Source organism: Tasmannia lanceolata, unplaced genomic scaffold (genome assembly GCF_043159265.1).
Source record: "Tasmannia lanceolata isolate RefF3 unplaced genomic scaffold, GAP_Taslan_0.1 ptg000006l, whole genome shotgun sequence".
Classification (NCBI taxonomy): domain Eukaryota; kingdom Viridiplantae; phylum Streptophyta; class Magnoliopsida; order Canellales; family Winteraceae; genus Tasmannia; species Tasmannia lanceolata.
The window spans coordinates 41,295,569-41,310,557 of NW_027518683.1; the positions used below are offsets into that span (position 1 = coordinate 41,295,569).

Sequence of the window (14,989 nt, forward strand, 5' to 3'; positions counted from 1 at the left end):
CCGAATTTCAAGGGGGCAAAAGCATTAATAACGGGAACTTTACGAAAAAATCCCCCTCCCCCCCGCCAAAAAAAAGAAGCTCCGCCTCTACATATCGGATAGGTTTGTAACTCATCAATTTATTAGAACTAGCTTACGCACTAGTTTGCCGTACTAGTTTGAAATTCATAAAAGCAAGTAAAGAATCAGGTAACGTGGATCACACTACATGGTAAAGAAGCCTCCTAGAAGAAACTGGTCTCTGAAGCATCACTATTGCTAGCATTGGAAAATATATTAGAATATTAATAGGTTCTTGATGGGAGCAAATTTCACAAGAATCAAGAGTTAAATAGACAGGGCCCATGATTAGTGCTGAACTGTTGTTTTATTCTAGTCATAGGGTTTAAATTGAGTCATTTATGTTCATCCATAGCGTATTTTTGTCTTCTTTTTTTTTTTGGAAGACAACAATAATTTTTTCCATTAAGGTAGCACTTGCAGAAAAGGACAAGATGTCCCCCTTGCTACAAAAACGAGCCCAGAATCGGCCCGAAATCCGATTCGAATACAAAAGACATTATAAAATATCCCCCAAAGGGGCATGAACCTCCAACAGTTCAGCGGAAAGGCCGATTCCCTCTACTATATAGCGTATTTGTGTCTTTTCTTTCTTAAATCAATTACGCTATTTAAGTGAGTTGTGAAATAAGGATAGGACCAATCTATTTCACAGCATCTTTTTAAGTAGGGAAAGTTTTAAGTCAATAAAGAGTATTTGAGTCATTTTCCTTTAATTCCCTTAACTCACTTAAGTGAGTTCGAATAAAAGATGGGGCCCATCAATGTTTACTTCTAAAATGGAGAAAGCATTAAGTCTCACGTTTCAAGGGGGTGGTCTTATTTGTGTAGAAAAAAGGATGGGTTTTCTTATTTTTGTGGGGTAGTCCTCTGCTGCAAAGAGAAAGCAACTTTAATCCTTGGGATGCATCTCCATTCCATATAAAGTACCAATTGCATATAAGATTCAAAGTTCAGTCTTTGATAAAATGTTGAAATAAAGGGAGAAATGGCCTGAATTCGCTATCAGTTACTCAAACTATGATGTAAAATCTACGACGATGAGCAAAACATGTTACCATGCTTGATTATCTTATAGAACGCCAGATTTGAAACAAGAGATTAGAACCTCAGCTGTAGCAGTACAGTGTTTAGGGCTTGTCTAAAGGGAATCTAATCTGACTAAAGAGAAGTTTTACTTCACTTTTAGTATAGTAAGACAATCCCTAACAAAGCTTCCTAAGAGAACACAAATGGATTGTCTAAACTGTACAATACTGATGGCCCTGCTCGGCTGTTACTAGAAATTGAATCTTAGTATATTATCAATAATTTCAACAAGGACCTGAGAGCATCTTAGCCTTGAATTTCTTTTCAATCACTACTCTTTTAAACATGTTCAGAAATCACATTATGTTATTATATCAACTTGCACATTTCAGCATATACTATCAACACAACCAGAGATGTACCAATAAGTCTTGAAAAAAAAATAATGAAAACCATAAGGTGGAGTTTTGGGAAAAATAATAAAAAACACATTAATACAACGGTGCACCAAAATCAAAGAAAATACCTACCAAGTGTATTTGAGACATGATGGATAACCACAAGCTTTGTCTTCTTTGAAAGGAGGCTTTTCAACTGCTCAATATCTGGAATTTGTTCTTCGGTCAAACTGACAAATTTTAGAGTTGCACCAACCTTCTGAGCAACAAGTTGCCATGGAACTATAGCACTATGATGTTCAGCAATTGTAAGTACGATCTGCAAGAAAATAAATATCAATGACGACCAAAATATAAACAAGCCAAGATGTTTTGACTTTTGAGCTGTGAACTCTTAGCCTTTCATATGGAAAAAGTTCTGAATGACCAAGCCAATGCATTTCATTGTTAGATATTTCAAGTGAAAACAAGTTGCCTTGGTAAATTCCATTTTCAACAGAAATCTAAAAAGCAGTACAAACCATAAAAAGGCAATAAAGAAGCTGATTGACATGAAATGATGATCCAAAACCAATCAAAGAAGTTTTTCCATATAAATCGATTCACCCTAGAAGCCAACAACTTCTACCATCTGGATTATTGATAGGGATCATCAATCCTATAGACTGTGTTCACTTATAATTAAAAAAATATGGTTTCTCTTCTATATAGATACAATATTAAAATGGAGCCAATAATAGGGAGGAGGAGAGCAATAAAAACAAAGATATTGATATTGGAAGGAAATAAAGGGGTAGAAAAGTGCACCTCGTCTCCAGATTTTAAGTTTGAGTAGCCCCAGGTGTACGCCACTAGATTTATAGCTTCAGTAGCATTCCGTGTAAACACAATTTCTCTTGATTCTGATGCATTTATGAAAGTTGCCACCTTTTTCCGAGCTAACTCATATTCATCTGTGGCCTTTGCACTGGAATTAAAAAAAAACAATAAACGTAAGCATGCCCAGCTGAAAAGACAAACTGCAAGATCTATACTCCACAGAGAACAATTGTTTTTAAAGATCTCTCTCTCTCTCTCTCTCTCTCTCTCTCTCTCTCTCTCTCTCTCTCTCTCTCTCTCTCTCTCTCTCTCTCTCTATATATATATATATATATATATATATATATATATATATATATATATATATATATATATTCACCCTACAGACAAAAAAAGTTGGTCTTTAACAAACCTGAGCAGCAAAACAACAAATGTTTATAATACCTCAAGAAATGGATGCCACGATGAACATTAGAATTATAGGTTCCATAATAGTGTTGTAACGCCTTCAAAACAGCAAGAGGCTTTTGAGAAGTTGCAGCATTGTCCAAGTAGACCAGCCTTGAACCATTCACTTCCTGCAAATTTAACAAAATTATGCTAGCTGTAATGTGCTACTTTTACCTGCATCATACTGCAAACAGTTCTACGACTGTAGTAGTTTTAATTATTTTGTACATTAAAAGCCTAAATCAGATTAAACCTTGTTAACTTAATATCTATTTTTTGAAATGGATGACAGTCGCAAACAGAACGATGAGATGTTGAGGCACATAAATTTCTTTCAACAACATGATCATATATGGAGGTAAGACATTACAGGATTTTATCAAGGAGATCTCCCACAGTCCCACCAACATGGTGTGATCAAAGTAACCATCTTAAAGGCCTCAAAATATGGTTCCTCTCATACATGCTTCAGGCATACATTGACTCCACTAAGTACAAATTGGATGGATTGACAGTGAGTACAGAACTCCGTTCCAAGAGTTATGAGGAGCTCCCTCATGGAAAGTGTGTGAATCGGGCTAAAAAGTGTGCTGGATCCCAAAACCTTTCAGAGGGATTGGAAGCATATCTCTAGAGAGCGTAGCCAAGTACTGATCAGTTCTGCAGGGCCAACATACTGCAAACAATACTACCACTGCAGTAGTTATTTTATACATTAAATGCCTATATCAGATCAAACCTTGTTAATATCTATTTTTTGAAATGGATGACGGATGCAAAAGAAGGACGAGATGATTATGGCACAGAAATTTCTTTCAACAACATGATCATCTACGGGAGGAAGACAATACAAGATTTTATCAAGGAGATCTCCCACGGTCCCACCATCATGGCATGATCAAAGTAATCATCTTAAAGGCCTCAAAATACGACTCCTCTCAGACATGCTTGGAAGCATACATTGACTCCGCTAAATATAAATTGGATGGATTGTCAGTGAGTACAGAACTCCAGTCCAAGAGTTATGAGGAGCTCCCTCATGGGAAGTGTGTGAGTCGGGCTAAAAAGTGTGCTGGATCTCAAAACCCACGCCAAAACCTTTCAGCAGGATTGGAAGCATATGCCAGTGAGAACAGAACTCCAGTCCAAGAGTTATGACTCATGGGAAGTGTGTGAGTCGGGCTAAAACGTGTGCTGGATCCCAAAACCCACCCCAAAATCTTTCAGCGGGATTGGAAGCATATCTCTAGACAGCGTAGCCAAGTACTGATCAGTTCTGCAGGGCCAACTACAAACCATGATTTAACCGACACAGAGGCCCTCACTTCACATTTCACAATTCCGAATCAAACACATAGCCAAAGTGTCAGTTCCAAATTCAATGATTTGTTTATAATGGTACTCCAAATCTATCATATGATTAATGGAAGATGCCCAGTTTGTTGGCATTCTTCCCAGTATTTCAAGAGATTCTCAAACTGCTCCCACAAACATCAGTGGATCACTATCTCAGATTCATCATGAATAAATCGCAAGACTATCAAGAATTCAAGAAAACCATTAAAAAAAAAATGAAGACAACAAATTTAGAGCCAACATTAACTCAATTCTATTGTCAACCAATGGCAAAAAACATATGTTCCTTCAATTTTCTTCTTTGATTCAAAAAATTCATCCAATTGATTAAAATGGATTTTTGCCTATAAATCCTTAATTTGTAAATTCATTCCAATTAATAATTGATACTCATGATTTAGCCAAAAATTCTAACTTATAGGAAAAAATACAAATAGTCCCTAACAACTCCTTATATTATATTAAAGTTTCTTTTACTAAATGCCTTCCAAGAAACTCTTGAAGGGCGATTGATTCTGGCCAAACACTTCTGTTTTTTCACCACTCGCTCTTTCATTTTGGAGTCGTAGTAGCGGGCAACCCTCTGTTGGTAGGCTGTAATTCGGACCCGAGCTTTTTCCCTAGTCTCTTCTAGAAAATCGAGACTGCTTCTCATAAGGTTGGAGTTGGCGTGTTCATCGTACGCTTCAAGTCTTGGGGAATGGGCTCCGATTTCGACCGGAATGACTGCTTCCACTCCAAAGGCAAGGCTAAAGGGCGACTCTCCCGCGGCGGTTCTTGGAGTGGTCCGGTATGCCCAAAGTACGTTTGGTAGCTCCTCGACCCACAGTCCTCTGGCGTTTTCCACGCGCTTTTTGAGTCCTTGGAGGAGGATTCGGTTGGTCACTTCTACCTGCCCATTGGCTTGGGGGTGACCGACCGAAGTGAATCTTTGAATTGCCGACTTGCGAACTGAGTCCCGTTGTAGGTGACCAAGATTCTGGGTATCCCAAATCGACAGATGATGTCGTGGTAGAAGAAGTTTTCACTCTCCTTCGAGGTGATCTTTTTAATAGCTTTGGCCTCGACCCACTTGATGAAATAGTCGATGGCTACGTACATCATTCGATGGCCTGGAGTGGAGTTTTGGAAAGGGCCAAGTAGGTCCATACCCCACATGGCGAAGGGGATGGGAGTGGCGATCGGCTTATACAGGGCCGCCGGTAGACGCGGTACTGTTGCAAATTTCTGGCACTGTTCACACTTTCTAACAAATTCGGAGGCGTCCTGCTGGAATGTTGGCCAGAAGAAGCCTCGGCGGAGTATCTTGTGAGCCAGGATCTTGCCTCCCGAGTGATCTCCTCAGATCCCCTCGTGGACTTCCCTCACTGCTAAGTCAGCGACGGTGGGTCGGAGACACTTGAGTAGGGGCCATGCGAAGGAACGCTTGTAAAGGGTTTGACTGTCTAGGACATAGTGGCCAGCTTTGGCAATCAATCGGCGCGCTTCCTTTCGGTCTTGGGGGAGTGTGCCATTTTCTAAGTACTGGAGTATCGGGTCTATCCAGCTGGGCTCCTCCTCAATCTGGAGGACTCTTCTCTTTCAATGCTTGGTCGGGAGAGGACTTCAGTGTATACATTGCCTGGGTCAGTGGCTCCTGAGGAGACCATCTTGGAGAGGGTGTCGGCCCGAGCGTTCATTGTTCTTGGGATTTGAACAATTTGGAATTCGGTAAACATAGATATTTCGCTACGTACCTTTTCCAGGTGCTTCAACATCCTCAGCTCCTTCGCCTCAAAGAGACCGTTCACTTGGCCAACAATGAGTTGTGAATCACTGTGGGCTCTTAACCGGCTGGCACGGAGTTCGGAGGCGAGGGCAATTCCTACGAGGAGAGCCTTGTATTACGCTTCATTGTTAGATGCCTTGAAATCCAACTTTAGGGCGTACTCCACCAAAAAATTATCGGGACCGATCAATACCAGGCCGGCACCGCTTCCTCCGGCGTTAGCTGAGCCATCCCCGTAGAGCATCCAGGGGTACTCTATGGCCGGCGGTGCCGGGATTGGTTCAGGGGTGTCTTGATCTCCAAATTTTTCTATCGATACCGTGCGTTGCACAGCGAAGTCCGCCAAGACCTAAGACTTGATTGCGGGGCACGGTTTCACGTGAATGTCAAATTCTCCCAACTCGATTGCCCAGTTAATCAATCGCCCGGAGATGTCAGGCTTCTGTAAGATCTTTCGAAGGGGTTGGTCAGTGAGAACTGTGATGGGGTGCGCTTGGAAGTAAGGTCAGAGTTTTCTTGCAGAGATGACAACGGCGAAGGAAAATTTTTCTATTTCCTGGTAACGAGTTTCCGCATCGTGGAGAACTCTGCTGACATAGTAGACAGGTGTTCTGCCTTGTCCTCTTGTATGACGAGTACGGAACTGACGGCGGTGGGGCTGACTGCGAGGTAAAAGTACAATTCCTCCCCCGGTACCGACTTGGAGAGTAACGGGGGGGCCTAGAGGTAGGTCTTCAGTTGTTCAAAGGCTGATTGACAATCAGCTGTCCACTGGAAGTTCTTGACGTTTCATAGAGTTTTGAAGAACGGTAGACATTGTTAGGCGGACTTTGACATGAACCGGCTGAGGGCAGCGATTCTTCCTGTTAGTCTCTTGACCTCCCGCATCCTTTCTGGGGGAGCCATGTCCAAGATTGCCTTGATTTTTTCTGGGTTGGCATCGATTCCCCGCTGGCTAACTATGAAGCTCAAGAACTTGCCGGAGGTCACCCCAAAAGCGCATTTTGAGGGGTTCAACTTCATTCGATTCCGGTGAAGTACTGCAAATGCTTCCTCAAGGTCGGAGAAGTAGTTTTTGGCCTCAAGACTCTTCACTAGCACGTCGTTGAAATAGACTTCCATGTTTCGTCCGATTTGGTCGGCGAAGGTCTTGTTGACAAGGCGCTGATACGTGGCCCTTGCGTTCTTGAGGTCGAAGGGCATGACTTCATAACAGAAGAGCCCTTGATCCGTGACGAACGAAGTTTTTCGTATGTCGGGGCCGTACATTTGGATCTGGTTGTACCCGGAGAAGGCGTCCATGAAGCTCAACATCTCATGTCCTGTAGTGGCGTCGATGAGATGGTCTATCCGGGAGAGTGGATAACAATCTTTTGGGCAAGTTTTGTTGAGGTCGGTGAAGTCGATGAAGATCCGCCACTTTCCATTCGATTTCTTCACCATTACAACATTGGCGAGCCACTCTGAGTACCGTATCTCTCTGATAAATCCGGCACCGAGGAGCTTATCCACTTCTTCCTTGATGTGCCTTTGTCTTTCGACGGCGAAATTGCGCTTCTTTTGTTTGATGGGTTTGAAATTCGGGTCCACGTTTAACTTGTGAACCGCGACATCAGTGGGGATTCCTTGCATGTCTGAGGCTGACCAGGCAAAGATGTCTAAGTTAGCCTTTAAGAAATCTACAGGATCGGACCGAGCCTTACCTGATAGGAGGGATCCAATCTAGACCATTTGTTCCTCTGATTCGGAGAAGAGGGGAATTTTGGAAAGTTCTTCGACCAGTTCTCCCCTTGTTACTTCGCCCGAGGGTCGGTACCGCCTATTGAGAAAGATTCTTTGGCAGCTTTTTTCTTCTTCAGCAGACGCGAGCTTTCTCTTGATCGCCCCGGATTTCTCCCACTCCGCCCTTTGTTGGGAACTTCACTTTCAAGTGGGCAGTGGGCAGTGGGCAGTGGAGACCACTACCCCAGTTCATTCAGTGCGGACCTACCGATGATTACATTATAGGTGGAGGGTACCCGTACCACTAAGAAGGTTTGCATGATGGTTCTCTGGGCGGGGTAGGTGTCGAACCAATGTTACCGGATTCGCATTCCCACCCTTCGACCCGCGATCATCGACCCAAAACGTGGGTCATTTGCGACCTGGATCACAAAAAATGGTGACCCAGGCGACCCGCGGGAAAGGGAGAGATGCAGAGAGAGGGAACACTTCGGTGGACTAGGAAAAGAGAATTGCACAATAGTTGTTACTTTGTTCATGTTTTTATGTTCTTATTACAGAACTAGGTAGTTATTTTCTATTTGCTTTCATTTAAGATTGAGAATGCAATATATGTTGATACTTAATTTAGTGATATTTAGAGATCTTCAAATTTTATACACTAGGAATTGGATTGGATTGGAATTGTAATTTCCATTTTGAATATATATGAATGGCGTACACGAGATTTTTGGTTTTGTTTATTAAATGCATGTAGTATGGACTATAGAATGATATTTTTGTAAAAATATATGAAATTATATATAGAGAGTACTAGAGTGACCCAGATTTGCGCTCCAAATTGACCCACGGGTCGAAATAGCGAACCGACTTAGCCTACGCTCATCGTACCCCGTACCCGTTCCCGTACCGCGTACCGGAACGAACCGCGTTCCGGGTAACCTTGTGCCGAACGTTATTGGTATATCGATTTTTCCTCGCACCTTAATTTCTCCTCCGGAGAATCCGAAGATTGACCAATCGACCGGTTCTAGCGATCTTTTCTGATATACATCTGATCGAAGGTGCTTTGGTGGAGTACATTGATGGAGCTTCCCGTGTCTACTAGGATCCTGCCGACGTTGAAATTGGCTATGGTTAGGCGGACAACTATAGCATCGTCATGTGGAAATTGTACATCCTCATAGTCTTTTGCTGAAGGTTATGGCCAATTTGTCCCTCGGCTGATCGTTATTTCTTTTTAGGAGTTTCTACAGAGTTCATCTGTCCCGCGTAGAGCGCGCACCCTTCTTCGGCTGGACCTCCTGAGGCAAGGCCACCGTAGATGGTGTCTATGTTCCCAGCGATTTTGGGTGCTTCTGTCCCTCTGTCTGGCGATCTCTGATGGCTGCTCTCCGCCTTATGATGTTCGGGCGAGCGTCGACGACCGGGAGAATGACGCCAATCTGAGGATCGATGGACTTCGGACTTGTGTTGCTGGTGATTCCTTGGCGGATCCTGGAGATATCGATCGATCCGTCCGAGCCCCACGAGTCTCTCAATTTCATTTTTTGAGATGATAGCAGCTATCAATGGTGTGGTCGTGGTCCCGGTGGTAGTGGCAGTATTTGCCGATGTTCCGCTTTTTCCCGGTACTCTTCATCTTTGCAGGCCATTGTATCGGTTCTCTCTCTCTGATCTCATACAGGATGTTAGACACCATAGTATTTAGAGGGGTGTAATTGACTCTCTCAAATGGTGGGACCGAGGCTCGATGGTTCGGTCGGTCGTTATGTCACGCTTGTTCGTGGCTCTGGCTGGGTCGCGATTCATCTTTCTGTTTTTCTCCTCCGCGGGCAAGTTCTAATTCCCTTTCCATGGCGAACGACTCTTCGTTATTGATGTAGCGGTCAGCGGTGGCCATGAGTTCTTGAAGATCACGTGGCGAATTGACGTTCAGGGAGACTTTCGTGTCACGATCCCGAATGGCAGGCCGGAGGGCGGTGCGGACCATGTCAAAATTCGATTCCTTGAGCTGATGGAGTTCTGATCAGAACCGACCGATGAATTTTCTTAGAGTTTCGTCGCGTCCTTGCCTTAATGTCAGGAGAGAGTCGGCAGGCTTCTGGCAGGGCTGACTGTTGACGAGATAAGTGGTGAATTCCTTTCCGAGTTCATGGAACGTTTCGATGGAGTTAGGCTTCAACCGGCTGTACCAGTTGCATCTTTTTTCAAGTACGCGGAGAAGGCCTTGCACATTACTGCGTTAGATGGATTCCGGAGTACCATCGCTCGGCGATAGGTCTGGAGGAATTCTAGTGGGTTAGTAGCTCCGTCGTATAGGGCTAGAAGGGGCTTTGGAGCAATGGATGCTTCAGCGATATGTTATACAAATGGTGAGGCGATCTCGCTATCCCACTCGGCCAGGAGGTCTGGATCGCGCGGTGTTTTCATCTGCTGCTGGAGCTCCTTAATCTGTCGTTGAAGGTCGGCAACTACGGTGGAGCCCACAAACCGGTGAACTTCCCTCGAGGGGGTTCGTTCAACTGAAGGCTGCCTTCTCCGTGCGTGATTTGCGAGAGTTGGTTCTGTTCATCATTTCTCCGCGGATGGTTCGCGCGGCGAAGGTTCTGTTGCGGGCTAGTGATTGAGGCCGAACCTTGCTAATGACGGTGTGACCTTCTGCTCCTTGGGTTGCGACCCTCGAAGGAACCATGTCCTTTTGCAACGTTGGGGGGTGGAGCATCATCGACTGGGGGAATAGCAACGGGAGGTTGTGCCACCGGTTGAGGAGGTAGCCTTTGTAGGACTTGCTGAAGGATGTTGCTGACGTCCCCAAACCGTTGAGTGAGTTCATTGAACATATTCTAACTGGTGCGTCACCGGAGGTAGTCATTTCTCCGGTTATCAGTTGTTGATCCTGCTGGTTGCTTCTCGTCATGACTCTATCGTTAGGTTGTGGTTGAGAGGGAGCTTTAGAAGCTTTCGATTTTGGCATCGAGGTCCCACGGATGGCGCCAATCTGATGGTACCTGAAATCCGACTGCAAGCACTAGCCTGGTGGAGCTTGTGATCCTGTGCTCACAGAAAAAGCATCAGCGGGCCCGGAGTTGTGGCTCCGGGCGGCCACTTTGACACTCAAGTCAGAGATGGGCAACACAGATAATGGACGATAAGAAGGGGTGAGGGCCAAGACAAGTTACCAGCAAGATGGAGAGGATGAGATTGGGGTCCTCTGCTTGAGTGCATAGATGTCCTTTTATAGGGGAGAAGACTCACAATGTTCACGACGCCAGTCGTGCCCTTAATTTTGCCCACGCGGGGCGGAGTGGACGGCAGTTACAATCAGGGGGCGTGATTCCCTGAAAGCCCAGGCGGAGATGGGTGGTGGCGATCTTGGAGGGAGCCTTTGAGTTCATGTGAGGCGCGTTTAGCGCAACGGTCACCCGGATTAGTCGCTTGGTGGCGAGATTTCCGTAGTCATGTCTGATTTTCTTGAGAGTCGATACCGATGTAAAGGGGGACAGCCTTGGTGAGGCGTGTAGTGCAGACCTGGTGGGAGAGGTGGGTCGGTGCCGATAGTACCTTTGCATGGGTTTATATTGAACATGTTCTGTATCAAGGGTCGGTACCGTATATCGAGATTTTTCCCCTAACAATATGTAATGCATACTGATATAGGATACTACTAATGCACTTACGATTTAGGTTTATGGTATGCGTTTTGGTTTTGGTAACGTTTCGGTGGGGATGGGATCTGAAATATTTCGACTATTTCGTGTTGGTTTCGGAATTAATACCTTCCCTCAGTTTTCAATATTTTTTTCTTTCAACATTTTCACAGGTGCATGATATTTATGTTGGTTGGGAAATAGTTTTGAACTGTAGTTTTGTGTTTTCTGGGTTTCTTTGAGTTATGTTCTCTGTGTCTTTTTTTTCTGATTTGGGTTGTCCTAGTTCAGTAAGTTCTCATTCCTCTTGGATCTTTTTTTTTCGCACAAACATCAATTTCATTGAGTGCAGTTTCTCTTGAAAATCACTTTGATTTCTTTATGAAGAAGCTTGCAGATATAACAGAGGAAGATTGCAGTTAGGTACTCTATATAGCCTGCTGTAGAAGTATTAGGGTTTCTCTAATTATCTGGTAACCAGTTTCCAACAGTAATATTGTGCTCATGCTATGTATGTGTGCCCCAACCAATAAGAGTGGGGCATCTAGGAAAGCACCTCTTTATGAGCTTCAGTTTAGCAACTCTTTATTGCGATATATTTGTGAATTCGTGGTATATATGTATATATAGATGAGTTCCTTTGATTAAATGAAGAACAGAAGCCTTAAAAATCCGTTCTTTGACAATAACATTTCAATGCATAGTCAATTTTTTGCAAAAAGCGTGACAGATTGACATAACCAAAACCCTAATCCTAATAATTCCACAAAAACAAATCCAGGACAATGAAAATAAACACAGAAAACTCTACTCCACAATGGTAAAAGTCTCCCAAAGAAGAACAAAATACAAATTAACTAAACATACCTGATCGAGAATCGGGAAATCCAATCTAGCGATGTCTGCTAGAGAAGTGGATTCGAGTAATTCCCCTTCGCCTTCTTTCGTGATCGAGGAAGAGACTGACGCCGTTGCAGAAGAAGACAGTCTTCGAAACCCTAATCGAATGGTCTGGTTATGGCGATTAGGGTTTGAGATTTTGAAAGGACGGAGTTTCAGAAATGTATTTTCAAGATAAGGGAGAGAAGATGAAGATGAAGATGAGAAGAGCTTGGAGAGAGGTTGATGAGATACCGATGGAAAATTACAGAGAAATGCCATTTGAAGAGAGAGATGCCACAAATCTGAAGGTGAGAGAGAGATGCCACAAATCGGAAGGTTAAAAATATAAAATGCTACTGATATTGGCACTTACGTGTTTTAATAAGTGCACAAACTCAGCTTGTCTTTGATTAGAAAAATAAAAGACAAGGTTAGTTTGTGCCATTATTAAGACATAGTAAAGCCAACATCAGTTGTCTTACCCGCCAAATGCTATAAGTTTAGGGAACTTTCAAGAAAAGTTATGACCGTTGATTTTTGTAGTCCATTATCTTACACATGGGGTGGCCGGTAGAACAATAGAGATGGAACCTAGATCTTGTGGGTCCCACTTCCCACTATATACTTTTTACTACCAAAATTTTACAATATAATTCATCATTCATCTTATGAAAATTTGCTAGTCAATTTAGTGGAAAGCCTTTCCATGACTTTTGCACTGGAGAAGTAGGAGAACAGCCACCTCCTCCTATGGATTCAATGAGTAGGACAAAATCTGCGGAAAAGTGAGCATGTGTGGCTTTCTCTCGTGCAAAAGTCAGCGGCAAAATGGCTTCCGGCGAAATTGCCTACCAAATATACAAGTGGTGTGTCATGCATGCAAAAGTGCAAAACCACAAAGAAAAAGAGCTACCTTTGATGGGCTAAGTTTGGCTGCCAAGAAAATGACTAAAATACCCTACTTCATAAATAAATTTTCAAAAATATAAAATAGTGATGGTCCGTTACCCGAATGCAACTAACACCGGCAAACATATCTCTGCCACCCAAATCGGTAATGACTTTAGTCATGGTCACATTTGTTTGAAAATTTACTCCTTAAATAAGGGTATTTTAGTCATTTTATATTCCATTTTATTTTCAAAATGGAGAATGTATTTTTCTACAAGAAAATAAATGTGTAAACATGATTCATGTGTGCTTTCATGAAAAAATTTTATATCTAGTAAAAATAGAGAAAATGAGAATCGAGAGCTTCATTTTATGGGTTCATATTCAATTATGTACATGTGACTTGAATGTTAGTTTTATATTGTTCTTTTTTGTATATATAATTCTTTTCTTTTTAGGAGATTTTGTTCCTATGTGAAGAATATCTGCATATGTTTAAATTGTGTTTACTGTATAGATTATTTAATAGCTACAAAGTAATTTAAATTTTATAAGATTAATAGCTATAACAAAATTTACCTTTATAATTATTTTATAAATAAAAGAAAATTTACATTTTTAAGGTTCTAAACAGGTTCTCCCATTATATACTAGCAAAAAAAGGCACGCCGTGATATGTGCAACTTGGGTTTGGCCCGAGCTGGGTTGGCATTTCCTCGGGTTGGTTTGGGTTAGGGCTGGGAAAAGCGAACCTGGTTTAATTTTGTTTTGGGTTCGGGTTGAGCCATTGGCAACCCGACTTGACCCAAACCCGACCACTGTCCTCTAATTTTATCTTAATTTTCTTTGGCTTATTGTATTTTTCTGTTTTGCACAAGGAGAACCCGAACCAACCTGACTCAACCCGACCCAATTTTTGGTGGATGGGTTGGGTTAGGGTTGAGAGATTTAGAGGCGGGTTGGGTTAGGGTTGACCATCCTCAAGCTGAGGCTCGGATTGGGTTGGGTTAGGGTTCAGCGAATGCTATGGGTTGGGTTGGGGTTGGCTTCAACCCGATCCAAACCGACCCAACTTGCACCCCTAGTTGAAAGTAAATTGAAGGTCTCTCTAAATAAAAATTGAATAGGATTGGTTCAAGTTGCGTTTTTTTGCCTATAATGATAGTAGGAACTTTTACAAAAAAAAAAAAAAAAATCCTTTCCAAACTTTTTTCCATTAAATTCGTGTAATCTAAAGGTCTAATTTTCTGTATGGTTGCATAAAAGCTGGGATGGTTTAATGGTTATGCTTGTCATTTGGGTGCCAAATCAGCAAAACCCCTTATTTAGATGCCAATATAGCATTGAAATTCCTAGATACTACTAAGATGTCTCATGGTTAATCATTGTTTGTCTGATGTTGTGTCACTCTTGTGTTCTCCTTATAAAAATCCAAGACAAATGTAAAAAAAGTGATTTTTCGCTTAGATTTCTTGAAAATGATGTTTTTTCTCACATCTCTCTTTATGTTTGTTAGGGATGAAATCAGACCCAGCCACGTGGTGACACTTGGCGTGGACGCTAGCCACATAAGCACACGAAAAGCGAGTCCCCTAAACCGAACGCCATCCAGTGGACACTACCACATGGCACGCCAGGCCAGCCCGTCGTGCGGTAGACTTAGCCCGCAAGATACGCCAAGCCTGCATATCGCGTGCCCCGCACCATCTCAACGCCCAGTGGATTCTCACCGACCACAGGAGAATCATTGCATCATTCCGTCCTCACGGGATCCCTGAACCCACCTACTACGCCAAAGGCAACACCAATGCCGACAGTCGCCCCTTCAACACGCTACTCATCAATGAGATCCAGCCGCGCCATCATCCTTAAGACGAAGATCAATCTGAGAAGGAAGAAATTGCTCAAAGAAGGTATTAATCATCATTATTCCTCTCATTTTGTGTTCTTAGTTTGATTTCTGA

General features: G+C 42.9%; 1 protein-coding gene across 1 annotated transcript in view; it reads right to left on the bottom strand.

The window, feature by feature from the left end:
* LOC143878607 (cysteine desulfurase 1, chloroplastic-like) overlaps positions 1 to 12,472 on the bottom strand; it is a 34,112-nt gene extending 21,640 nt beyond the window's left edge. The window contains exons 1-4 of the mRNA XM_077380878.1: positions 12,120 to 12,472; positions 2,751 to 2,884; positions 2,295 to 2,454; positions 1,620 to 1,806 (exon numbers count right to left, since the gene is read on the bottom strand). Of these exons, the coding sequence (XP_077236993.1) occupies positions 1,620 to 1,806; positions 2,295 to 2,454; positions 2,751 to 2,884; positions 12,120 to 12,413 (775 nt within the window). The 5' untranslated portion in view covers positions 12,414 to 12,472. The remainder of the gene's footprint in view (positions 1 to 1,619; positions 1,807 to 2,294; positions 2,455 to 2,750; positions 2,885 to 12,119) is intronic.
* Positions 12,473 to 14,989: the final 2,517 nt, after the last annotated feature.